Consider the following 27,321-nt stretch of genomic DNA (forward strand, 5'->3'; position numbering starts at 1 on the left):
CTTTTCACACACACACTGGCTAATAGCCACTGATGGGCCTCTGCTCCATATTTTTATCTAACCCCCTCTTGAAGCTGGCTATGTTTGTAGCTGCCACCATCTCCTGTGGCAGTGAATTCCACGTTAATCACCCTTTGGGTGAAGAAGTCATGACTCTTGTTCTGCTCCATATCTGCTATCAGGTCTGTCAGCATGTGGCTGGCCACTGGCTTCTTTGGCCCTTGTCTCCCAGGTACAGGTTCTCAGCATTCCCTCTTCCTGGTGGTCCCTGGCTTCTTCCTCATGCCACCCCCCCAAAAAAAAAGTATTTCCCTGGACCTAGATTCCAGCTACAGTCCCCTCTCCTCCTCCAGGTCCTCCTTCCTAGCGTGGGCGGGCGGGCTGGCTGGCTGGGATCAGGGGAAGGAGCCACTGGGATTCAGACCATTGCTGACTGGACGCTGCGTGTCTGTCTCCTAGGCATCCTGGCAGCCTCAGATGGTTCACTGGACCATGAAAAGCCACATTATTTCTTTAAACTTTAAACCTATTAAAATTTACAGCCTTTAAAAACTTTTCTGTGCATTAATAATAAAGCAAAGCAATGTCATTGTATATGTCAGGAGGCAGTGAGTCAGTATCATTCTAACTGTAGAATATACAGGTTTCATTTTCTCTCTTTTTTAGCACTTACCAAGTATTTGCATACCAGTTCATAAAATGTTTAATGCAAAAGCAATAAAGCCTGTTGGAAATTTGTAGGCGATATGTTGAACTACCAACCGAATCTACAAATGCCTCTAACCCTGCTGCGCATTTTATCATGTTTTCAGAGGATTAATTCTGTCTGTAGATTTCCAAAGGGCCTTCAAGCCTCTCCCATCTCAAGCTACCCTATAAAAAAACCCTGATACCCTGCCTAAAGAGCCACTGGCACTCCTGGAAAAAGCAACCAGTGAAACAGGACCCGCATACCAGTTCCACCTGTTTGCATGTATATGAAATTGGCATACCTTTTAAACCTGGGCACAGAGACCACAGTGAACTTCATTTGAAGGTTTCGGATTATGTCCTGACTGTGAGAAGTTTGGAGTTCTCTATGTTCTGTAAATCCATGGGAATAGACAATTATACAAAAAGTGACCTTGGACTATTTCTTTATTTGTATAATACTTTATTCAACACATCAGTGGATGAGGGTAATTTAAACACAGAGCTTCATGGCTTTTTTTCCTTTTGTCCCAGTGGCTGGCATCACAGAACTTGGCCAGAGTTTTCCTAGGTAGAGGATGCAGAGGGGGAGAGAGGGAAAGCTGAAGACAGAAGGGCAGAAAAATATGAGTTGGCTGTGGGGTGGGAAGAAAGAAGTATAAAAAGAGGTGGTGTTATGGTGTTTTTCAAGAAAGGGAAATATGTAAGAGGTGGGGGGAAGTAATATACATCCATTAAGTTCTTGCTGGAAATAAATTAATACAGAAGCCCTGAGATTTCTGCACTTATAAAACACATCTCTTTGAAGAAGCCCTCCCCACCCCCCAAAAATTTAATTCTTAAAAGTACCTTGCAAGGTCTTCTAGCCTGAAAACATGACAGGCTAAATGGCATCAAAGAACTTCTGAGCCTACTGCAGGTTTAAACCCAGATCTACCAAATCATAATAACCCAACACTCTGGCTCGTGAACCACATTGTGAAAGGGGGCAAACTGGGTTGGGTTCAATCATAGGGATCAGTTCATGGTCCCAGGTTTGAGTCTCATGAGTCTGCAAGAGGATTTATTCAGAACTTTATACAGGATTGAAAAAAGACATGCTTTTGAATTTCCCCCCTCTCACTGAAATCTCTTCCACGCAGCAAACATTCAAAAGCTTTTTATCCAGTGTGGGTTTTTTGATGCTGCTGAAGATTGTCACTTCTACTGAATCTCTTTCCACACTCTGAGCATTCAAAAGGTTTCTCCCCTGTGTGGGTTATCTGATGCTTTTGAAGACCCCCCCTCTCACTGAATCTCTTTCCACACTCTGAGCATTCCAAAGATTTCTCCCCTGTGTGGGTTCTTTGATGCTGTTGAAGATTGCCACTCTGACTGAATCTCTTTCCACACCACAAACATTCAAAAGGTTTTTCTCCTGTATGGGTTCTTTGATGCTCTTGAAGACTGCCACTCTGACTGAATCTCTTTCCACACTCTGAACATTCAAAAGGTTTCTCCCCTGTGTGGGTTCTCTGATGCCTTTGAATTTTCCCCCTCTCACTGAATCTCTTTCCACACTCAGAGCATTCAAAAGGTCTCTCCCCTGTGTGGATTCTCTGATGCTGCTGAAGAATGCTAGTCCCACGGAATCTCTTTCCACAATCTGAGCATTCAAAAGGTTTCTCCCCTGTATGAGTTCTTTGATGCAGTTGAAGATTGCCTCTCTGACTGAATCTCTTTCCACACATTGAGCATTCAAAAGGTTTTTCCCCTGTATGAGTTCTTTGATGCTGTTGAAGATTGCCACTCCGACTGAATCTCTTTCCGCACTCTGAACATTCAAAAGGTTTCTCCCCTGTGTGGATTCTTTTATGCTTCTGAAGAGTGCCCTTCTCACTGAATCTTATTCCACACTCTGAGCATTCAAAAGGTTTCTCCCCTGTGTGGGTTCTTTGATGCTTTCGAAGACTCCCCCTCTCATTGAATCTCTTTTGACACATTAAGCATTCAAAAGGTTTCTCCCCTGTGTGGGTTCTTTGATGCTTTCGAAGACTCCCCCTCTCATTGAATCTCTTTCCACACACTAAGCATTCAAAAGGTTTCTCCCCTGTGTGGGTTCTTTGATGCTTTCGAAGACTCCCCCTCTCACTGAATTTCTTTCTACACGCTGAGCATTCAAAAGGCTTTTCCCTTGTATGGGTTCTTCGATGCTTTTGAAGACTCCCCCTTTCACTGAATCTCTTTCCACACTCTGAGCATTCAAAAGGTTTCTCACCTCTGTGTATTCTTTGGGGCACAAGGGTCTGTGATCTAATTCTGAAGTACTTTCCACACTGAATGAATTTAATTGCCTTCATTATCCTGTGCTTTGGAAAATATATATTACATTGTATTCCCTCTCTCTTCTCAACCATATGGCTGCCTTTCTTTTTCTTAGTTCTGCCTTGCTTGCTGACATTTTCTTTCAAGTCTTCATTTTTAATTATATCTGGCATTTCCTGATGAAGTTCCTCACCCTCCGCATTCCTCTGATTATCCTCTGCTGGAATAAATAGAGAGATCCTGTTAACACCTGGGAGGGCTTGTAAGGGCCAAAGGCATCTATGAGACTGCAGTAGGAAAGGACTAATGTCCCTTTGGCCTCATCCAGCTTGGCTGATCTTAACCACCCCTTCACACCTTTCCCCGGAATAGCTAGTATTTAAGGACAGTTCAAGAAACACAGCTGAGCTCTTGCTGAGGGGGTTCTGAGCCCCCAGATTTTAGGCCCCCAGAAGGCATCCCTCCCTCCTTACCCAGCAGGCTGTACGATTGTACCGAACCAAGTGTAATTGCTAGTTATATCCATATGATGCTAGCGGATTCCTTAGTTTCCAATAGGTATAGTCAGATTCAGAAGAAAATACATTCCATAGGTGTACCCCTGGACAACCTCTGTATGCTAAATGAAACGCAGGCATTCAGAATCCTGAAACAGATTTGCCTGCTGCCAACCTTTTCCAGATTACTTCACCTCAGTTACGCTGCTCCTTTATGATAGCAAGACTCAATGTTCTACCCTCAGCGGACTGTTTGGGAGGATTGCCAACATCCCTTATCAGGATAGAGTCTGCCCATGTAATGGAAGGCACCTTGAAACGGTCACCCATGTCTTACTTCACTGTGATTTTTATGGGGAAGTGCAGGACTGTATAATCAAACCTATTCTGTCTAATTTTTATGGATTACCTGAAGCGAAGTTAGGTTTGTTTACCTACTATCTGACCAATGTTCCCATATCACAAGCCTAGTTGCAAAGTGCCTTTGGGGTGCCATAACAATCAGGGAACAAAAGACATCAGTCTTGAGAAAGGCAACACAACATATCCTCTTGGTTTTACGTGGATTGGCTCTGTATGAATTGACTTTTCTCCTTACCCATCAATGCTATATAGGAGTTCTGACTTTTGAAAAATACATTTGATGTGAGGATTTTAAAATAATTCTTTGTGGAACCTAAGAAATGCCTGCATGAGCAAGTTTCGTAGGAGTCACTCTGAACTCCCTTGTATGTTTATTGTGCCTGAGAGCATGTTCTGATTTTTTAGTCCTTAAAGCGGATGACTGTGAATGAACTGTTCAATTTCTGATTTATTAGACATCTTGTAACCCTTTTATAACAAATCTTTACTTTGTTCCCTGATTGTTATGGCACCCAAAAGGCACTTTGCAACAGCGCTTGTGATTTGGGAACATTGGTCAGATAGTAGGAAAAAAACCTAACTTCACTTCAGGTAATCCATAAAAAGTTGCATTTTCCAGTATTTTCTTTTTTGCAGTTCTACTTTAACACAGGGAGTCCCCCCCCCACCACCACTGCCTTGCTCCAGTGAAGTCAGTCTTGTCCACTCACTCTAGCAGCGGCTCTACAGAGTCTCAGGCAGGGGTCTGTCCCACCACCTCATCCCTGATCCTTTTCACTGGAGATGCTGGGGATTGAACCTGGGACCTTCTGCATGCCAAGCAGATGCTCTGCCAGTGAGCCACAGACCCTTCCCAAGTAGTGGAACAGGCCACAAAACTGTGTATCACTATTCAATATTTTGATTCATGCCTCATCCCAATGGTAGTAGTTCACACCTTTGGCACCTATGAAAGATCCTTACCCAGAAAGGCCACGTTCCCATAGTTTTCCAGCATGACTTCCCTGTAGAGAGCTCTTTGTCCCAGATTCAGCAGGGCCCATTCTGCCTCTGTGAAATGGATGGACACCTCCTCAAAGGAAAAGGGACACTGGAAGAAAAAGCAGATTCCCTCATGAGAGATCACATCAGGCACAGATTGTGTATTGGAAGAGACCCGTCTGGGAAGATACAAGGTGTATGGGTAAAGCATTCAGTGGCTCTCTTGCTCAGACAACTTGCAGAAACTGAAGGAGCAAAATCTCCCCTGAGAAAGGAGGAGGGACCCAGGCTGTCCCCTGCTCATCTCTCCTACCTGGACTGGAGGTGCAGCAGCCGCTTCCACACCTCTAAAAAGATGACAGCCCAACAGCATCTCTTCACTGCCTGTTACTGAGACAAAGGAAAGGTGTTCGCTTGCTTGTTTTAAACACTTCGTACTAAATTCTGGGTGAAGTAGAAGAGAAGCACCAGGTATCTATAAGACTCAAGAATAATAAAATTATAATGGCTGCCAACACATTTCAGACTTCTGTGAGATTTCTGTCTGGCCGGGGGGGAGGTGGAGGAAGGGGGGATGGTGGAAAGGACATCACCTGACCCATGTCCACAGTTGGTTCAAAACCCAGTTGTGACTGGAGGAGATCTGAAACCTCGAGGGTAATATCAATGAGTTTTCAGATTGTCTGTGATGCAACATCCACATGGCATCACATCTGCCCCAAACCCCCCCCCAGCCCCTCCCCAAAGCTCCTGGGGTGCCAGTCCACAGCCTGCCATCTCTACTCCAGCATCCTTTCCCCCAAAGAAGCCCACCAGATACCCCAGAGATGCCAAATTTCCCCATGATTACTGGCCCCTGGGAACTGCTTTTCAGAGTTCTACAGCCAGAAGATACAGGAACATCTGATTCAACTGGTTGAATAGCTCCAACCAGGTTTCCCTACCTTTTCACTTGTGAGACACCTTCAGATCCTCTTTATTAATCAGAGGAACTGCCTTCAATGAATTTGTGCATTCCCCTTTCAGACTTTGAGTTCCACAAATTAACCCCGTGTTGTGTGAAGAAGTATTTAATTTCTCCCCTGACCTGAGCTCTCCACCCATCCAACTCACAGTGATCCACAAACACATCCAGGCGCAAAGACTTTACCACAGGTGAGGGCATCTTGGGCATGCTCCATGACCTCCGCACTCAGTCCTTGCTCGAAGAAAGCTACTTCTGCTTCAGGGAATGTTGCTTCTGTCTTCACAGATATCGCCTGCATCTGAAACAGCAGTGAGGGAGAGAGGTAATGGAAAAGAGACCAAGGAAGCATCCAGACCCCTCCTCAGGCAGAAGGAGCTAGTGCAGCTACAGAGAAAGAAGCCCAAGTGCCCTTCATATTCGTATTACCTCAGAATCATATGTGCCCTAGGAGGCCATGAAATCTCCGATGTGGATGACTAACACTAGGACAGATGTCTGGCAGGAAACCTTTAGGATAAGGCCAGATACCATTATGTTGTTGAAGGCTTTCACGGACGGAGTTCATTAGTTGTTGTAGATTTTCTGGGCTGTATGGCTGTGGTCTTGGCACGAGAGCCAGGGCTGTATGGCTGTGGTCTTGGCACGAGAGCCAGGGCCTTTTCCGTTGCTGCCCCTAGCTGGTGGACGAAGTTGCTGGAGGAGGTTAGGACCCTGCGAGAGCTTTTACAGTTCCACAGGGCCTGCAAAATGGCAGTCTTCCACCAGCCATTTACATGATGGTAACAACTGCAGCAATGGGACTGGCCCATAAGAACACCACCAATGGCCTATCTTATCATGCTACGGCGATCCTGCGACCTCTGAGTACAGCTAACCACCAGAATTCAATCGCTGCCTGAAACTATTATAGTAGCACATGCAAAATGTTTTAATCAATTGGTTTTAAGTTTTTATTGTTGTTTATTTTACCGGTCACACTAATGTGCTGGTGTCGGCCCCTTGTATGTGAGCCACCCTGAGACTGCCTTCGGCAGGGAGGGATATAAATTAAATAAATAAATTGTGAGACCTGATGTTTCACCAGCAACTGTAACGGGCATCCTCAGAGATATAACGCAGCGAGAATTCCAGTTTTTCTGGATTATACCTCTGAGAATGCCAGTCACAGTTGCTGGTGAAACATTAGGTCTCACAATGCCAAGACCATGGCCATACAGCCCAGAAAATCTACAACAACCAAATATCATGGCTTGAAATGGACATACATGGAGGGAATCCCCTCACCTGTTCTGCCTGCCTCTTCTCCTCTGCCTGACTCAGAAGGAAGCCTTCAGCCAGGGCCACCGCCTGGCAACTGGTCTCTGGCCTACATTCTCTGACCCAGCACTGCATTTCCTCAGGCAGGAGGGCCAGAAACTGCTCCAGGATCACCAGGTCCACAATCTGCTTTTTGGTGTGCCTCTCTGGCTTCAGCCAGTGACTGCAAAGTCCATGAAGCTGGCTGCAAAACTCTCGGGGCCCACAAGCCTCATGGTAGCAGAACTGCCGGAAGTGTTGGCAATGTACATCTGAGGTTTTGATGTCCTTAGCCAAGATCTCTGGCACAGCTCTTTCCCAGAAATCAACACCACTTTCAGGTTGGAGGGGACTGGAGCTTTTCCTTGCTGTCATGCCACTTCCAGGTCTTTCTGGGTCCTGCTCTTCCATCTCCTTCCCCTTCTCTTAAGTCACCTCTGTGAACAGATGCCTTTATTTGCTTGCCTATGAAGGCAGGCTTCTCCCTGAGCGAATGGAAAGAGAGAGACAGCAGGATGTCAAAAGGAAAATACACCACTGAACATTACAAACCTTCAAACTGAGAATTGCCCTGATGGATCAGAACAGAAGTGCTTGTAGTTTGTAGACCAGGTTTTATCTCATTTGCTTATTACAAACCAAGCTATTTCAGATGTATCTCCTAGGTTCTTTGGGAAACTTGTGTGTCTCTGCTTTGCTTTTTCAGGATGTTACAAGCTTAGCCTGTTATTACTTTGGCTCAGTCTGTTCTTGGGGATAACTCTTAAGGAAAACCCTAAGAGCTCTCTTCCAGCCCCCAGCTGATGGGAAGGGGCAGGAATATGTCTGTGGGAAGGACGGGAGAGAAAGGCAAACAGGCTTCAGCTGAGATTAGGCTCAAGGATATTGAGGCACGGAAACGCTCCCTCTGGGTATCTGTGTGGGGTAGCAGAGCCCCTGTTCTTGGGAATTCCTCTGGTTTCCACCCATGCGCAGCACTGTCAGGATATTTTTCATAAAAACAAGACACCAGAAGGCTTCAGGGCTTTCTCCTTCCAACCCAGGCAAACAGTATCCCTTGAAGAGCCTCTCACCAATTCAAGAAGCAAGGCAGACATAACTCTTTCATCCAGAGAAGAATCCCACTTTTCTCCTGGCCCCATGTTCGAACTCACTGTGCCAGAAGGACCATTTTCCAGAGTCCAGCCTGTTGTGAAAACAAGCTCAAACCCAGTTCTAGAACAGCCCCGGAGGGCTACTTGGCATCTCACTGGGGCCTTGTTGGAAAGGGCTGCTGGGGGGAGGCATCTGGGTCTCAGGATGGGGCTGTAGCTGATTTCATTTCGTTTCGTTTCCCATTCCCCCTCCCTTCCTGCAGCTTCTTATACTCATCTAAAGGGAAAAGACCAGATTTATTGTTTGTTTCAAGATTAAAAAGACCAGCAATTGAACATCGTTTTTTAAATTTAACTTTTCTTGTACTGAAAGACACAGATTATCACACCCCCCACCCCCCAAAAAGGGAACCAAACTCCACCTAACAGGGTTGCCAACCTCCAGGTGGGGCCTAAAGTTCTCCCAGGATCACACCGACGTCTAGCACAGAGAGATCAGGCCCCCCCCCCCCACACAAGGAAACTGCTGCTGGGATAGGGGGGCTCAATTGCCTTCTTTTCCCACCTTGGCCTTTTCCAGACTCCACCACCCCCAAAATATGCAGGGATTTCCCATCCTGGAGTTGTCAACGCTGTGCAAACGCTGGCTGAGAATGACGATCCCAGATTCCCCCCACCCCCGTCAAAGCTGATCCATCCCCTCCCTGCCTTACTTCTAGTGGAGGAAGACCTTCCCGGGATCCGGCTTCTGCACGGCTTTTCCCTGCTGTCCCTTCTCTGCGGTCCTGTTGTTCCCTTTCGCCTTTCAGAAGCAAACCCTCCTCCCCCCACCCGCCCCGCTTGGCCTCTCTAGCAAACGGCTCTCTGGGTTTAACCCTTGCAGCGCTGCAGATAAATGCAAAAGGCGACCCTTCCTTGCCAGGAGGCGCTTCAGCCAGGCTGCCCTCAGCCACGCTTTATGCTGCTCAATGGGGCTGCTCAGGAGTAACTCTGCTGCATGGGGCTGCGCTCCTCCCAGAGGATCACCTACTGTTCAGCGATCTCCGAAAAGGAGGCTGAAGCTGGGTCCCAGCTCCCATGTACCAAAACTAGGAAAAGCGATTGCCAATAGACTATACATGCTTGACAATAAAGAATGCACGCTGGTCCCTAGGGAATAAAGGAGACCATGCTTACCCATAGGGAATAAGGGAAATTAGGCTTGCCTTAAGGAGAGCGATTGCCCATAGACCAGGGGTGGTCAACAGTAGCTCTTCAGATGTTTTTTGCCTACAACTCTCATCAGTCCCAGCCAGCATGGATGATGGCTGAGGCTGATGGGAGTTGTAGGCAAAAAAACATCTGGAGAGCTACCGTTGGCCACCCCTGCCATAGACTATACATGATTGCCAAGAGAGAATTCATCCTTGCCCATAGGTAATAATGGAAATTAGGCTTGATCTAAGAAGTGATTGCCCATAGACTATACGTGATTGCCAACAGAGGATGCATGATTGCCCATAGGTAATAATGGAGACCACACTTGAACATAGGGAATAATGGATACCACAATTCTCCTTAAGAACAGCAGTTGCCCATACAGTATACATGATTGCCAGTAGAGAATCCACACTTACTAATAGGGATTTATAGAGACCAGGCTTGCCCTAAGGGTAGCAATTGCTCATAGACAAGCCATGATTGGCAACAGTCAGAGAATGAAAGATTCCCAAAGGGAAAAACAGAAACCATGCTTGCCTATAGGGAATAATGGAGATCACGCCTGCTCATAAGAAATAATGGAGCGCAAGCTTGCCCATAGGGAATATTGGAGACCATGTTTCCCAAAGGGGTGGTCTCCTAATATATAGGAAAATTACTCACTTTTAAGGCGATAATGAGGAAATTGAAATTGTTCAAGGCTTTCCATTCTTTGGCTCCATCATCAACCACAAGGGAGACCGAAACCAAGAATTCCAAACATATTCCGAATCTATTCTGCCACAGAAAATCAATGAGGGAATCTTTCTGGAAGCTTGTTGGGGGTGGAGAATCTGTTTTGGGGCCCAGTACCACAAACGTCGTGGAGTTCTTTCAGGCACGTTTCAACTAAAGGACTGCCAGGTTTCATGTGGATTGGACCTCGGGGTCCCAAACTGTGAGCACCCAAACAAGGTGCCATGGCCATTCTCATTTTTTTTTCATGGGGTGGGGTGGGGGTGGGGGCGGGGGGGGGTAAGAAATCAACCAAAATTCAAAGAGAAACTGCAGGAAGAAAGTGGCTAGAAAGCATATGACAACATACAAACAGGTCCCTCTCTGCAAAATCTGTTGTGCTCTAAGGGCAATCGTGTATTGTTTATAAGTAATTGATGTCCTTACTGGGCAAGGTTGGATTCCCTTATTCCCTATGGGCAAACATGGTCACGATTATTCCCTATGGGCAAGGGTGCATTCTCTACTGGCAATCATTTATAGTCTATGGGCCATTGCTGTCCGCAGGGCAAGGCCAGGGCTTTTTTTTTTTTAAAGCAGGAACTCCTTTGCATATTAGGCTGCAACCCCCAAATGTAGCCAATCCTCCTGGAGCTTACAGTAGGCCCTATACTAAGAGCCCTATAAGCCCTTGGAGGATTGGCTACATCAGAGGTGTGTGGCCTAATATGCAAAGGAATTCCTGCTACAAAAAAATGCCGGACAATATTTATCTTGTATATACATAAAACACAGATGTTAAACTACGGAAGAGTTTAGCTACTTGTGTACTGGGGTGGGATCCATGCAGGATGGCCTGGGACTCCTTGACACTGGCCAGTTGTCTTCACACCAGAGCTGTTGGGAGTGCAGCTCCAGAAGATAGTCTCCTTCCAAATGGGGGTTCAGGGCTGGCAGAGGGAGAGGGCAGACAGGATGGGGGAATTGTCTCAGCAAGGCAGTAGACAATTTCATGCGCACCTCTGTCTGGTAGTGCAGGAGAGTGGTTGAACGCTTCCTCTGGGACAGGATAGAGTTGTGAGGCCACTGCCTGGGGATGGACAGACATGAAACTCAAAAAAATTCCCCAGGTTTTTCCAACGAGCAGCATCAGCCGGGGATTGAACTCAGGTCATGAGCAGAGCTTAGGCCTGCAGAACTGCAGCTTTAACACTCTGCACCATGGGACTCAGAAGGACAAAAAAATATGAGTTGGTTGTGGGGTGGGAAGAAGGAGGTATAAAAAGAGGAGGTGCTCCGGGGTTTTTCAAGAAAGGGAAATATGTAAGTAGTGGGGGAGGGGGAAGTGAGATGCATCCCATAAGTCCTTTCTGGAGATAAATTTATACAGAAGTCCTGAGATCTCTGCACTTATCAAACACATCTCTTTGAAGAAGGCCTTCTCCCACCCTCCCACACCAAAAAAGCACATTAATCCTTAGAAGTACTTTGCAAGGTCTTTTAGAATGAAAATGTGACAGACTAAAGGGCATCAAAGACCTTCCGAGCCAACTGTGGATTTGAATCCAGATCGACAAAGTCATAACCCAAAACTTTGGCTCCTGAACTTCAGTGGCCCACATTGTGAATGGGGGCAAAAGGGGTTGGGTTCATTCATGGGGATCAGCCATGGCCCCAGGTTTGAGTCTCATGAGTCTGCAAGAGAATTTATTCAGAACTTTATACACCATTGAAAAAAGACAGGCCACACTAACCACACTCAAACTAACCACACTAGCCACATTCAAATGACTAGTTATTTGGTAATGGTATATGAAGCCCTCGTTGGGGGTGAAGCCAGTTCCCTTTGCTTTGGCTTTCTTGATAGTCACAGAAGAAAAGACATTTTACTTTGGCTTTTCTGACAGTAGCAGAAGAGAAGAAACTCACAAGGAATTTTCAAAGGAAGTTTGAAAATTAATGAAGCCCAAATCATAAAACCTCCACAAACCACAGAAGACACAAAGTCGGATATACCTGATACAAATAACAGTCTCTTTAATGAGCTATTATCCTTCTTTGGCTGAGTTTTATTTTCTCTGATTAATAAATACTTAATCTTGGGTTGCCAACTACCCGAAGAGGAAAGCGTTCTTTCCTTTTAACAGATGCATTATGGGATGTTATGTTTTCAGATGCCCATTTCCACACACAACGCTTCTACAAAATAGGTGGGATTTCCCCTTCCCCACTTTCACATCTGTTAGCAACACTAGTGCAGAGATCTTTCAAAATTAAAGTAGTGAGATGGAATTTCTCAGCCTGCTGCTGGATGTTGTGGGGAAGGGGTGTGTGTGTCTCAACCCAAAATAATCCTATTGCCAGAATGTTTTGGGCTTCAAAGTGGTGAGACCCCAAAAATCTCACAGCGGGATGGACTGGGGAGAAGTTAGAGTTGGGGTTGTCTCAATAGAACTGCTTCTCAGATAAAAATGTTTGTGTATTAAGGATACTAGCTGGTCTCACTATGTTTATGTCACTAGAAAAGAGGCTGTTGAAATACATTACTCTCAATTTGTTTATTTCCACAGGATTTCAGAAAGGAAATATTTTTGACAGCTTTGTAGCTGTGAGAAAGAATGATATTGTTAGATAACCTCATGTAAGTGAATTTCACAGAGGAATTGAAATCACAGAGTGTTGGAATCACTGTCCTTGAAATTGACTAAGACCAGGGCTTCACATAATGAGTTATTTGGTAACGGTATATGAAGCCCTGGTGGTGTGGGCTGAAGAAAGTCCAATCTACTGAAGCTGGTTCCCTTCGCTTTGGCTTTCCTGAAAGCTGCAGAAGAGAAGACTTTTTACTTTGGCTTTTCTGACAGTAACAGAGGAGAAGAAACTCACAGGGAATTTTTCTAAGGAATTTTGGGAGAGGAACATTTTTGTGAAAGTATATAATTGTAGTACATTCTGCATTGACATGGAAGACACTATATATACTATATATAATTGTTCTTTTAATACATAACCATTGCTTTAAATCATGGTGACAGAGGTATGTTTGAATAATTGGCTGACATTGAGTATTGCAAGGCAGTATACACTTTACTGTTCTGGCTGATTTTTGTTCAAGCTCTTTTTACACATGTGGCATTTATGAGGTTCCTCCCTTGTGTGGACTCCTCCAGGCTAAAGGAGAGATGAGTTGATCTTGAATCTCCTTCAACCGGCAAACCCCATCCCTACTTTCTTCCCCATGAGATCTGAGGGCTTCAAATACTGTTAAAGGTCTGTCCACAGTCCAAGTATTTTTAACATTGCTTCCTAGTTAAGGTAAGATTTCTGTGTAGACATCAAGCTTTCTAAAACAGTTTACATCATTTCAGTGTTTTTAAATAATCTGTAATTCTCTTTTAAGTGTGAAATTAAAAAAAAGCTCTTCTTATGGGCTAAGCAGTTACATGGTTTCTCCTGGGGATTCTTAAGATACTAGAAGATTTCCATGATGTGTGAAACTCCACACTCAGGGCATACAAAAGGGTTTTTTTTCCTCTTTGAGGCTTCTCTCACACTGTTGAAGACTGTTACTATTACTCAAACTCTTTCCCATACTCTGAGATCTGAAAAAGTTCCTTCCATATCGGTTCTTTGGTCCTGTTGAAGATGGTAACTCAAACTGAATTTCTTTTAAGGCCTCTGAGCATTCTAAAGCTTTCTCCCTTGTGTGAGTTCTCTAATGCCATTGAAGAATGGAACTGACACTAAATCTCTTTACACACACTGAACTTTCAAAAGCTTTTTGTCCTGTGTGGGTTTCTGATGCTGTTGAAGATTGTCACTCCTACAGAATCTCTTTCCACACTCTAGGCATTCAAAGGTTGCACCCAGTGTGAGTTATCTGATGCTTTTGAAGACTCTAACTCTCAAGTAAATCTCTTTCTACACTATAAGCATTCCAAAGTATTCTTTGAGGTGTGGTGACCTCTGTAGGTTCTTTGATACTTTTGTAGACTCCCCCTCTCACTGAAACTCTTTCTGCACTCTGAGCATTCAAGTTTTCTCCCCTGTATGGGTTCTTTGATGCTTTTGAAGACTTCCCCACTCACTGAATCTCTTTCTGCACTCTGAGCATTCAAAAAGTTTCTCCCCTGCATGGGCTCTTCGATGCACTTGAAGATTGCCTCTCTGTCTGAATCGCTTTCCACACTCTGAGCATGCAAATGTTTTCTCCCCTCTATGTGATACTTCTGAAGAGTGGTCCTCTCATCAAATCTCTTTACACACTCTGAGCATGCAAAAGGTTTCTTTGATGCTTTTGAAGACTCTACCTCTCACAATCTCTTTTCACGCTCTGAGCATTCAAAAGTCTTTTCCCCTGTGCGGGTTGATGATACTGAAGATGGCCACTCCTACTGAATCTCTTTCCACTCTGGACATTCAAAATTGAAATTAAAATTAAATCAAACTTGTATTTAAATTAAACTTGCATTTTATTTGCCACAGCCTGTGTTCCCTTTATTAACCTTACTTGGACTGGCTTTCCACCACTTAAAGGAATCCTTCCTACCTTTTACAGCTTCCATTACTTTGTTTGTTAACCATGCAGGCCTTTTTCTGTACTTGTGTCTTTCCTGACTTGTGATATATATTTTATCTGACCTTCTAGGATTGTAGTTTTAAATAGTCTCCCGTTTCCCCAAAGGTTTTGACCCTATTTACCTTTCCTTTCAGTTTCCTCTTCGCATGCCTCCTCATCTCAGAGAAGTTACCCCTTTTAAAGTTAAAAGTGGTTGTGTTGGTATTTTGGGGCAACTCTCTATTTATACAAATGGGGAAATCAACATTATGGTCACTGCTCCCAAATGGTGCAATCACTTTTACATTTCTCACCAGGTCTTGGGCATTATTTAGGACCAAGTCCAGGATTGCCTCTCCCCTGGTAGGATCTGTGACCATGTGCTCCATAGCACAGTCACTGAGAGTATCTAGAAACTCATTCTCTTTCTCCCGACCTGAACACATATTGACTCAACCAATGTGTGGGTAGTTAAAATCTGTTTCCAGATGACGCTAAATTGTTCAGGGTGGTGAGAACCAGAGAGGATTGTGAGGCACTCCAAAGGGATCTGCTGAGGCTGGGCTAGTGGGCATAATTGTGGCAAATGAGATTCAACATGGTCAAGTGCAAAGTAATACACATTGGGGTCAAAAATCCTAACTATAAATACATATTGATGGGGTGTGAACTGGTGGAGACTGACCAAGAGAGAGATTTTGGGGTCATGGTAGATAACTCACTGAAAATGTCGAGACAGTGTGCGACTGCAATAAAAAAAGGCCAACACCATGCTGGGAATTATTAGGAAGGGAATTGAAAACAAATTGGTCAGTACCGTAATGCCCCTGTATAAACCGACAGTGTGGCTTCATTTGGAGTACTGTGTACAATTCTGGTCATCACACCTCAAAAAAAGATATTATAGCATTAGAAGAAGTGCAGAAAAGGGCAACTAGAATGATCAAAGGGTTGGAACACTTTCCCTATAAAGAAAGGTTAAAATGCTTGGGGCTCTTTAACCTGGAGAAACATCGACTGAGGCGGTGACATGATAGAGGGGTGACAAGATTATGCATGGAAAAGAGAAGGTAGAGAAAGAAGTACTTTCTTCCTTTCTCACAATACGAGAACTCATGGACATACAATGAAATTGCTGAGCAGTCAGGTTAGAACGGATAAAAGGAAGTCCTTCTTCACCCAAAGGGTGATTAACACGTGTAATTCACTGTCACAGTAGGTGGTGGCAGCTGCAAGCATAGACAGCTTCAAGAGGGGATTGGATAAGAATATGGAGCAGAGGTCCATCAGTGGCTATTAGCCACAGCGTATTGTTGGAACTCTGTCTCAGGCAGTGATGCTATGTATTCTTGGTGCTTGGGGGGAAGGCAACAGTGGAACAGTGTCAAGCTCCTCCATCCTTTTAAATTGATATCTGTAATAATGGTTCAAGGCTCTCTGGTATTTACTGACTAGCAAGTCTCGCCATCTGGCAAGGAGCTGTTTATCACATGGAGTGAGTTCTGTTGTGTCTTATGCTATGCAAAAAGTCCTGCTCCCTATTTCGCGAATTCCTTATCTTTTCACAGGCCTGTGTTAGAATGCTTTGTAGTAGAAAGATGCTTTGTTTTCTTAATCTGTTAACCACAGGGTTTGAAAGGAACCGCCATCTAGCAACGGTTCATGATACCCTTTATATTATGTGTGTTAGTTTGTTCTTCAGTATTTTTACTGACGATGTTCAGTGAAGCACCTTTTGATTTCCAAATAAATGAATCTATTTGAAACACAACAAAGGATCTCATTATTTGGAACATTGGGGCTTGACAGACAGCTTCTAGTGTCCTGGCCCCACTGATGGACCTCCTAAAAGCACCTGATTTTTTTGGCCACTGTGTGACACAGAGTATTGGACTGGATGGGCCACTGACCTGATACAACATGGCTTCACTTATGTTCATCCTGAACATTTAAAGGTTTCTCTCCTGTGTGGTTTCTTTGATGTTCTTGAAGACTGTCACTCTGACTGAATCTCTTTCTACACTCTGCACATTCAAAAGGTTTCTCCACTGTGTAGGTTCTCTGATGTCATTGAATTTCCCCCCTCTTACTGAATCTCTTTCCATACTCAGAGCATTCAAAAGGCCTCTCCCCTGTGTGGGTTCTCTGATGCAGTTGAAGATTGCCTCTGACTAAATCTCATTCCACTCTGAACATTCAAAAGGTTTCTCCCCTGTGTGGATTCTTTGATAACAATGAAGAGTGTAACTCACAATAAATCTCTTTCCACACACTGAGCATTCAAAAAATTTCTCCCCGTATGGGTTCTTAGATGATCCTGAAGATGGCCACTCTCACTGAATCTCTTTCCACACTCTTTCAAAAGATTTCTCCCCTGTATGGATTCTTTGATGCTTTTGAAGACTCTCACTGTCACAAAATCTCTTTCCACACTCTGAGCATGCAAAAGGTTTCTCCCGTGTGGGTTCTTTGATGCTTTTGAAGACTCCCCTTCTCACTGAATCTCTTCCCACACTCTGAGCATTCAAAAGGTTTCTCCCGTGTGGGTTCTTAGATGCATGTGAAGATGGCCATTCTGACGGAATCTCTTTCCACACTCTGAGCATTCAAAAGGTTTATCCTCTGTATGGATTCTTTGATGCTTTTGAAGACGCCCACTCTCACTGAATCTCTTTCCACACTCTGAGCATTCAGAAGGTTTCTCCCCTGTATGGGTTCTTTGATGCCTTTGAATGTTCCACCTCTCACTGAATCTCTTTCCACACTCTGAGCATTCAAAAGGTTTCTTCCGTGTGGGTTCTTAGATGCTTGTAAAGATGGCCACTCTCACTGAATCTCTTTCCACACTCTGAGCAAGCAAACGGTTTCTCCCCTGTGTGGGTTCTTAGATGCATGTGAAGATGGCTGCTCTCACGGAATCTCTTTCCACACTCTGAGCATTCAAATGGTTTCTCCCCTGTGTGGGTTCTTAGATGCTTGTGAAGATGGCCACTCTCACTGAATCTCTTTCCACACTCTGAGCATTCAAAAGGTTTCTCCCCTGTGTGGGTTCTTAGATGCATGTGAAGATGGCCTCTGCGGCTGAATCTCTTTCCGCACTCTGAGCATTCAAAAGGTTTCTCCCCTGTATGGGTTCTTTGATGCTTTTGAAGACTCTCACTGTCACAGAATCTCTTTCCACACTTTGAGCAAGCAAACAGTTTTTCTCCTAAAAATTAGAATCAAGCAAATTAAATGATACAAGAATTATACAGTAGGACCCCAGTTTCAGCAAGCTAAACACAGTAGCATAGACCAGTCCCTAAGCATTCATGTAAATAAATTTGTGAATCGTTCAGTACAGTGCAACTCTAGTGTTTGTGTGTAGAGAAACTTGAAACATTGTTTTAAAGCCAGGAGAGTGGGAGCCTTCCTGACATCCTCAGGCAAGCTGTTTCTTAAGGGGGGGGGGGCACAACAGAGAAGGCCCCTGTATGGGCGGTTGTTGAACTTGCCCATTTGCAGGGTGGCACCTGCAGAAGACCTCACTCAGATGAGCAAAGAGCTGTTTGGTGGCTGTTATGTACTGGGACTGGAACATTCCTGGGTGTTCTACCAGAGACATTGCTGAGCTAGAGGCTCCAGAACATTAGCCACCGGGACTCTGGGAGATGGCCAATCAGGAGTCAATGGACTAGTACCTGTACCTATAGTTATGAGCATTGGGTTTTTGGTGGGGTTATTTGTATGTATATAAGCAGGCCGTTGGCCCAGGGCACCAGTCTCAGTTTAGCTTTTGCAATGCTGTAATCACTAATAAAGAGCTGTGATCGCTCTACCATGAGCCTCCTCATCCATGGAACCTCATCCAGTATTTTACAGTGGCACAGAGTGGGAGAGGCAATCTGGCAAATAGGAGGCTCCAAGGCCATGAAGGGTTTTGTAGGTAATAGCCAGTACTCTAAATTGAGCCCAGTAACTGATGCGCAGCTAGTGGAGCAACTGTGGGATGGGAGTAATCCCCAGTTTTATTATTGCCATCAAGTCATAAGAGCATAGAAAGAGCCCTGATGTTATCAAACCAATGTTCCATTTCATCCAGCATCCTGTCTCACACAGCAACCGGGCACAAACTCATTTGTCCTTCTAGAGCAGAGTTGTTGAACTCATTTCTTATGAGGGCTGGATCTGACCTTGTTGGGATCGGCCATGTGTATCATAACATACATGCTTTTTAAAGGCAATAGTGCAGGCTTTAAGTCCAAAGAGGCTGACTCATCGATCACCTTTGGAAGAGGAAAAGAGCAAAAGGCTGCTTTACCCAGCTGCCTCATTACAAGGGAGAAATAAAAAATTGTGACCACAGGAAGCAGGTGAGGGAGGAGGACGCAGACAATGGCCAGTTACTGGTGGGCCTGACTGGAGCCCTCTGGAGGCTGGATCAGGCCTGCAGGCAGGGCAACAACAGGGCACATAGGCCAAGGCTTTAAGTCCAAGGGACTTTAAGGGACTATGAGGAGCATATTGCAAAAAACATAAAGACCAACAATAAAAATTTCTTCAAATATATTAGAAGCAGGAAACCAGCCAGGGAGGCAGTGGGGCCCTTGGATGACCATGGGGTAAAAGGATTACTGAAGGAGGATAGGGAAATGGCTGAGAAGCTAAATGAATTTTTTGCCTCCGTCTTCACTGTGGAAGACGAGAACTTTTTGCCCGCCCCAGAACCACTAATTTTGGAAGGGGTGTTGAAAGACCTGAGTCAGATTGAGGTGAAAAAAGAGGAGGTCCTACAACTGATAGACAAATTAAAAACTAATAAGTCACCGGGTCCGGATGGCATACATCCGAGAGTTCTGAAAGAACTCAAAGTTGAACTTGTGGATCTTCTAACAAAAATCTGTGATCTTTCATTGAAATCTGCCTCCGTTCCTGAGGACTGGAAGGTAGCAAATGTCACCCCCATCTTTAAAAAGGGTTCCAGAAGAGATCCGGGAAATTACAGGCCAGTCAGTCTGACTTCAATACCAGGAAAGTTGGTAGAAACCATTATCAAGGACAGAATGAGTAGGCACATTGATGAACACGGGTTATTGAGGAAGACTCAGCATGGGTTCTGCAAGGGAAGATCTTGCCTCACTAACCTGTTACATTTCTTTGAGGGGGTGAACAAACATGTGGACAAAGGCGACCCGATAGATGTTGTTTACCTTGACTTCCAGAAAGCTTTTGATAAAGTTCCTCATCAAAGGCTCCTTAGAAAACTTGAGAGTCATGGAGTAAAAGGACAGGTCCTCTTGTGGATCAAAAACTGGCTTAGTAATAGGAAGCAGAGAGTCAGTATAAATGGGCAGTCTTCGCAGTGGAGGACGGTAAGCAGTGGGGTGCCGCAGGGCTCGGTACTGGGTCCCATGCTCTTTAACTTGTTCATAAATGATTTAGAGTTGGAAGTGAGCAGTGAAGTGGCCAAGTTTGCGGATGACACTAAATTGTTCAGGGTGGTGAGAACCAGAGAGGATTGTGAGGAACTCCAAAGGGATCTGTTGAGGCTGGGTGAGTGGGCGTCAACGTGGCAGATGCGGTTCAATGTGGCCAAGTGCAAAGTAATGCACATTGGGGCCAAGAATCCCAGCTACAAATACAAGTTGATGGGGTGTGAACTGGCAGAGACTGACCAAGAGAGAGATCTTGGGGTTGTGGTAGATAACTCACTGAAAATGTGAAGACAGTGTGCGTCTGCAATAAAAAAGGCCACTGCCATGCTGGGAATTATTAGGAAGGGAATTGAAAACAAATCAGCCAGTATCATCATGCCCCTGTATAAATCGATGGTGCGGTCTCATTTGGAGTACTGTGTGCAGTTCTGGTTGCCGCACCTCAAAAAGAATATTATATCATTGGAGAAAGTCCAGAGAAGGGCAACTAGAATGATTAAAGGGCTGGAGCACTTTCCCTATGAAGAAAGGTTGAAACGCTTGGGACTCTTTAGCTTGGGAAACGTCGACTGCGGGGTGACATGATAGAGGTTTACAAGATAATGCATGGGATGGAGAAAGTAGAGAAAGAAGTACTTTTCTCCCTTTCTCACAATACAAGAACTCGTGGGCATTCGATGAAATTGCTGAGCAGAAAGGTTAAAACGGATAAAAGGAAGTACTTCTTCACCCAAAGGGTGATTAACATGTGGAATTCACTGCCACAGGAGGTGGTGGCGGCCACAAGTATAGCCACCTTCAAGAGGGGTTTAGATAAAAATATGGAGCACAGATCCATCAGTGGCTATTAGCCACAGTGTATGTGTGTATATAAAATTTTTTGCCACTGTGTGACACAGAGTGTTGGACTTGATGGGCCGTTGGCCTGATCCAACATGGCTTCTCTTATGTTCTTAAGGCCTTCCCCTGATGTTGCTGCCTGGCTCTGGGATTGAGAGGGTTAGTGCCTCTGAATGTAAAGGTTCCCCTCAGTCACCATGGATACTAGCCATTGCTCAATCCATCCTCTTTGAATCTATCGAATCCCCCTTTAAAGCTGTTTATTCCTGTGGCCTTTCCTACATTTTCTGGTCAGAATTTGGTCTCAGGGACTCAGGCCTGAATCCCCGTCTCCCTGTGGAAGCTCACTGGGTGATTTTGAGTCAGTCACTTCCAGAGTAACCTACTACAAAGGGTTTTTGCTAGGAGAACAAGTGGCAGAGGAGAATGATGCAAGTTTCTTTGATCCCCGCTGCGAAGAAAGTAGGGTTGCCAAGTCCAATTCAAGAAATATCTGGGGACTTTGGGTGGTGGAGCCAGGAGACTTTGGGGGTGGGGCCAGGAGACATTGGGGGTGGAGACATGAGCAAGGTTGGAACAAGTACAACTGAACTCCAAGGGGAGTTCTGGCCATCACATTGAAAGGGACTGCACACCTTTTCAATGATAAAGTTGCTCATCAAAGGCTCCTTAGAAAGCTCGAGAGTCATGGAGTAAAAGGACAGGTCCTCTTGTGGATCAAAAAATGGCTGAGTAATAGGAAGCAGAGAGTGAGTATAAATGGGCAGTGTTCGCAGCGGAGGACGGTAACCAGTGGGGTGCCACAGGGCTCGGTACTGGGTCCCATGCTTTTTAACTTGTTCATAAATGATTTGGAGTTGGGAGTGAGCAGTGAAGTGGCCAAGTTTGCAGATGACTCTAAATTGTTCAGAGTGGTGAGAACCAGAGAGGATTGTGAGGCACTCCAAAGGAATCTGTTGAGGCTGGGTGAGTGGACATCAATGTGGCAGATGAGGTTCAATGTGGCCAAGTGCAAAGTAATGCACATTGGGGCCAAGAATCCCAGCTACAAATACAAGTTGATGGGGTGTGAACTGGCAGAGACTGACCAAGAGAGAGATCTTGGGGTCATGGTAGATAACTCACTGAAAATGTCGAGACAGTGTGCGATTGCAATAAAAAAGGCCAACGCCATGCTGGGAATTATTAGGAAGGGAATTGAAAACAAATCAGCCAGTATCATAATGACCCTGTATAAATCGATGGTGCGGTCTCATTTGGAATACTGTGTGCAATTCTGGTCACCGCACCTCAAAAAGGATATTATAGCATTGGAAAAAGTCCAGAAAAGGGCAACTAGAATGATTAAAGGTTTGGAACACTTTCCCTATGAAGAAAGGTTAAAACGCTTGGGGCTCTTTAGCTTGGAGAAACGTAGACTGTGGGGTGACATGATAGAGGTTTACAAGATAATGCATGGATGGAAAAAGTAGAGAAAGAGGTACTTTTCTCCCTTTCTCACAATACAAGAACTCGTGGGCATTCTTTGAAATTGCTGAGCAATCAGGTTAAAACGGATAAAAGGAAGTACTTCTTCACCCAAAGGGTGATTAACATGTGGAATTCACTGCCACAGGAGGTGGTGGTGGCTACAAGCATAGACAGCTTCAAGAGGGGGTTAGATAGAAATATGGAGCAGAGGTCCATCAGTGGCTATTAGCCACAGTGTGTATATATATATATATGCGTGTGTGTGTGTGTGTATAATTTTTTTTTTGGCCACTGTGTCACAGAATGTTGGACTGGATGGGCCATTGGACTGATCCAACATGGCTTCTCTTATGTTCTTAATGCCTTCCCTTCATTATAAATAATGAAGGATAGGGGCACCTTGTTTGGGGGCTCATAGAATTGGCCCCCCTGGTCCAACCCTTTTGAAACTTGGAAGGTGTTTTGAGGAAAGGCATCAGATGCTATGCTGCAAATTTGGTGCCTCTACCTCAAAGAACATCCCCCCCCCAGAGCCCCAGATACCTGCGGATCAATTCTCCATTATCCCCTATGGGAATCATTCTCCATAGGGAATAATAGAGTGCCCAGTAGACACTTCCCTCACCTCCTGCTTTCTAAAGCTTTCTAAAGCGGGGAGAGGGGGCTCCAAGCCAGGGAATCCCCTGTCCCCTTCCTCCCTCTCTCTCACACACACACTTACTGGGTCTGGTTCCTCCACAACTTTCCTTGCTCCGAAAACGAAAGCAAAACAAACGCTCTGTTTGTGCTCTGACAAAACTGCTGCTGACCCTTCCCCATTAAGCACTTCTTGTTTCCTGCTTCCTGCTCAATTTTAAAGGCACACATTTTAAAAATGGACCTGTTTGCAGGTTTCTAAACCTGTCAGAACTCTAGAGGTACATGGTGACTGTGCAGCTGGCCGGGGGTGGGGGGAAGCCTGTAAAACTGGGGGATTCCCAGCTGGGACCTGGGGATTGTGAAGCCTAGAAGAAAGCCAGGGAATGAATGAATAAATAAATAATATTGCTGAAGATGAGAGCTGATAAAGGTAGGGCAGTAAATGACTGTGACGGAGAGAATGCGGCAAGGAAAGGGGAAAGAGGAAATAGTGGGGGAGAAGGACATATAAGGCTCCCTACCATTGCAGTTGGCCTGTCCCACTGGCTGGCATCACAGAACTTGACCACAGTTTTCCTAGGTAGAGGATTCCAGAGGGGCAGAGAGGGAAAACTAAAGACAGAAGGGCAAAAAAAAATATGAGTTGGCTGCGGGGTGGGAAGAAGGAAGCATGAAAAGAGGAAGTGTTCTGGGGTTTTTCAAGAAAGGGAAATATGGAAGTACTAGGGGAGGGGGAAACGGGATGCATCCCATAAGTCCTTGCTGGAAATAAATTAATACAGAGGCCCCAAGATTTCTGTATGTATCAAACACATCTCTTTGAAGAAGCCCCCCCCCAAAAAAATATTTAATCCTTACAAGTATTTTTCAAGGCTTTTAGTCTGAAAATGTGACAGGTTAAAGGGCATCTAAAGACCTTCCAAGCCTACTGTGGATTTGAATCCCGATCTACCAAGTCATAATAACCCAACACTGTGGCTCTTGAACTTCAGTGGCCCACAATTTTGAATGGGGACACTGGGTTGGGTTCATTCACGGGGATCTTGCCCCCAGGTTTGAGTCTCATGAGTCTGCAAGAGGATTTATTTGGAACTTTATACATAATTGAAAAAAGACAGGCCACACTAACCTTTGACACATTTAATGAAGCCCAACTCATAAAACCTCCACAAAACACAGAAAACACAAAGTCGGCGATGTTCCCTCTAAGCTGTGGAGTCTTGTGAGCAAAAATTCTACTTTGTGAGCGACTGGCCTTAAAGTTGTGAGCTGCTGCATAAATTAGTTTGCTCTAAGACCATTTTTCCTGAGCGGAGACAAAAATGTGTGAGCTGGAGACTAAAAAACTGTGAGCTAGCTCACACTAACTCAGCTTAGAGAGAACACTGAATGTCGGATGAACCTGAGACAAATAATAATCTCTTTAAGAAGCTATGACCTTTCCTTAGTGGAGTTTTGTTTTTACTGGTTAATAAATACTTAATCTTGGGTTGCCAACTACCTGGAGGGAAAGTGTTCTTTTAACAGATGCATTTATGGGATATTATCTCGTCATATGCCCATTTCCACACACTAAAAAGGTAAAGGTAGTCTCCTGTGCAAACACCAGTCGTTTTCAACTCTGAGGTGACGTTGCTTTCACAACGTTTTTACAGCAGACTTTTTACGGGGTGGTTTGCCATTGCCTTCCCCAGTCATCTACATTTTCCCCCCAGCAAGCTGGGTACTCATTTTACCGACCTCAGAAGGATGGAAGGCTGAGTCAACCTGAGTCGGCTACCTGAACCAGCTTTCGCTGGGATCGAACTCAGGTCATGCACAGAGCTTGGACTGCAGTACTGCAGCTTTACCACTCTGCACCACGGGGCTCATCCTTCCACACACTACACTTCTACAAAAGAGGTAGGATACAAATAATAATCTCTTTAGTGAGCTATTATCCTTCCTTGGCCGAGTTTCATTTTCTCTGATTAATCTTGGGTTGCCAACTACCTGAAGAGAAAAGTGTTCTCTCCATTTAACAGATGTATTATGGGATGTTACGTTTTCAGATCCCCATTTCCACACACAAGGCTTCCACAAAATAGGTGGGATTTCCCCCTCCCCACTTTCACATCTGTTAGCAACACTAGTGCAGAGATCTTTCAAAATTAAAGTAGTGAGATGGAATTTTTCAGCCTGCTGCAAAAAGTCAAACTCTCCAAGGAGGAATTCAAAGGAAATCATGAGTCAGAGGTGGGGAGGAAACTTTGCCCCTAGGCTTACTCCAGGTCTTTTCTGATTCATGGAGTTGGGGTGGGGGGAGAAGTCAAAGCAGGAGAGGCTTAATAAAAATAATCCTATTGCCAGTATGATTTGGGCGTTTTAGTGGTAAAACCCCAAAAATCTCACAGCAAGATGGACTGGGGAGGAATTAGGGTTGGGGGATGCCTCTCTAGAACTGCTTCTCAGATCAAAATGCTTGAGTATTAAAGATGCTAGCTGGTCTCACTAGGTTTATGCCAGTAGCAGAGAGGCGGGTGAAATAGGCTGCCCTCAATTTGTTTATTTCCTCACAGGATTTCCGAAAGGAAATGTTTTTGCCAGTTTTGTAGCTGTAAAAAAGAATTATATATTGTTAGATAACCTCAAGTGCTGAATTTCACAGAGTAACTGAAATCACAGAGTATTGGAATCACTGTCCTCGAAAATGACTTAAGACCGGTGTTTCAAGTGACAAGTTATTAGATCACGATATATGAAGCACCGGTTGGGGCAAATGAAGCTGTGAGCTGAAGGTTCTGTGAGAAGAAGGTTCATCTACCAAAGCCAGTTCCGTTCGCTTCAGCTTTCTTGATAATCACAGAAGAGAAGAAGAAGATATTGGATTTATATCCCGCCCTCCACTCTGAAGAGTCTCAGAGCGGCTCTCAATCTCCTTTACCTTCCTCCCCCACAACAGACACCCTGTGTGGTGGGTGGGGCTGGAGAGTGCTCTCACAGCAGCTGCCCTTTCAAGGACAACCTCTGCCAGAGCTATGGCTGAACCAAGGCCATGCCAGCAGGTGCAAGTGGAGGAATGGGGAATCAAACCCGGTTCTCCCAGATAAGAGCACACTTAACCACTACACCAAACTGGCTCATATGGAATTTTCAAAGAAAGTTTGGGACTGAGAAACGTTTTGGCAGGTCTATCATTGTAGTACATTCTGTTTTGACATGAAAGAAACTGGGCACTGTATATAAAAATTATATATTATAATTATAAAAATTATATATATATATATATATATATATATATATATATATATATATATATATATATAGCTCTTCTTATGGGATAAGCAGTTATCTCGTTTCTCCTGGGGATTAAGATACTGTAGAAAATTTCCAAGATGTGTGAATCTCCAACACTCTGGGCATATAAAAGGTTTTATTCCTCTGTGTGACTTCTCTCAAGCCATTGAAGACTGTTATTCAAACTCTTTCCCACATGGTGAGCGCTAAAAATGTTCCTTCCATATCGGTTCTTTAGTCTTGTTGAAGATGGTAACTCAAACAGAATCTCTTTTAAGACTTCTGAGCAATCAAAGGGTTTCTCCCGTGTGAATTCTCTAGATGCCACTGAATCTCTTTCCACACTCTTGAGCGTTCAAAAGGTTTTCCCCCTTTGTGGGTTCCTTGATGCCTTGAATTTTCCTTCTCTCACAGACTCTCTTTATGCACACTGAACATTCAAAAACTTTTTGTCCTGAGCTTTTGATGCAGTTTAAGATTGTCACTCCTAGGGGCTGTTCAGACGCACAGTATAATCAGTTGTCGCTGCTGTTTCATAACGGATTAAAAGTGGCTTATCAGACAGCAACATCTGCCTCCCGGTATTAACTCGAAGTAGGCCCCCCCCCAATCCTTCTCGGAACCGGAGTATTTTGTTACCTGCTCCTTTGCGATATTTTTTGAGTTCTCTAGTTTCACCTCGTAGTTTCCCTGTCTGAATAATTCTCGAACAACTTCTGGATGTCTGTAGGCTGTCCTGGAGCAAAAGGAGCCTCAGACATCCGGTTTACGGTCACCATTCCCCCCCCCCCCACTTAGCAATATGCGCATAACTGTATAACCACATGATGTTTTAACCTATGCGCATGTGCATAATGCGCATAAAAGTGGAGAAAAAAAGAACTGCATGGTGCTGTTGTGTGGATGGCAGAAGACGGTTTCACCGCGGAGTAATTCGAATTGCAGTATGGCAGTCTGATCGATAATATCCAGAACAAAGATATTCGGAACAGAACCGGGTCAATTTAACACGGACTCA

At 44.6% G+C, this 27,321-nt stretch overlaps 3 protein-coding genes across 4 annotated transcripts in view; all 3 read right to left on the bottom strand.

Annotated features, from left to right (window-relative positions):
• Positions 1 to 27,321, bottom strand: part of LOC132571892 (uncharacterized) — an 851,656-nt gene that overhangs the window by 406,277 nt on the left and 418,058 nt on the right. The window lies entirely within an intron of this gene.
• LOC132571260 (zinc finger protein ZFP2-like) lies at positions 1,133 to 9,011 on the bottom strand. Of its 2 annotated transcripts, none has more exons than XM_060238011.1 (6): positions 8,906 to 9,011; positions 7,087 to 7,583; positions 5,986 to 6,100; positions 5,149 to 5,225; positions 4,818 to 4,944; positions 1,133 to 3,211 (listed from the first exon to the last, which is right to left on the bottom strand). In XM_060238011.1, the coding sequence occupies exons 2-6, from the start codon at positions 7,507 to 7,509 to the stop codon at positions 1,851 to 1,853; spliced, it is 2,103 nt and encodes a 700-aa protein (XP_060093994.1). In that variant the 5' UTR covers positions 7,510 to 7,583; positions 8,906 to 9,011; the 3' UTR covers positions 1,133 to 1,850. The 2 variants fall into 2 exon arrangements, with proteins under 2 accessions (XP_060093994.1, XP_060093993.1); XM_060238010.1 differs by having other exon boundaries at positions 1,133 to 3,214.
• LOC132570979 (oocyte zinc finger protein XlCOF20-like) lies at positions 17,419 to 18,268 on the bottom strand. Its single transcript, XM_060237615.1, has 2 exons — positions 18,193 to 18,268; positions 17,419 to 17,872 (listed from the first exon to the last, which is right to left on the bottom strand). The coding sequence occupies exons 1-2, from the start codon at positions 18,266 to 18,268 to the stop codon at positions 17,439 to 17,441; spliced, it is 510 nt and encodes a 169-aa protein (XP_060093598.1). The 3' UTR covers positions 17,419 to 17,438.

Source organism: Heteronotia binoei, chromosome 5, assembly GCF_032191835.1.
Source record: "Heteronotia binoei isolate CCM8104 ecotype False Entrance Well chromosome 5, APGP_CSIRO_Hbin_v1, whole genome shotgun sequence".
NCBI lineage: Eukaryota > Metazoa > Chordata > Lepidosauria > Squamata > Gekkonidae > Heteronotia > Heteronotia binoei.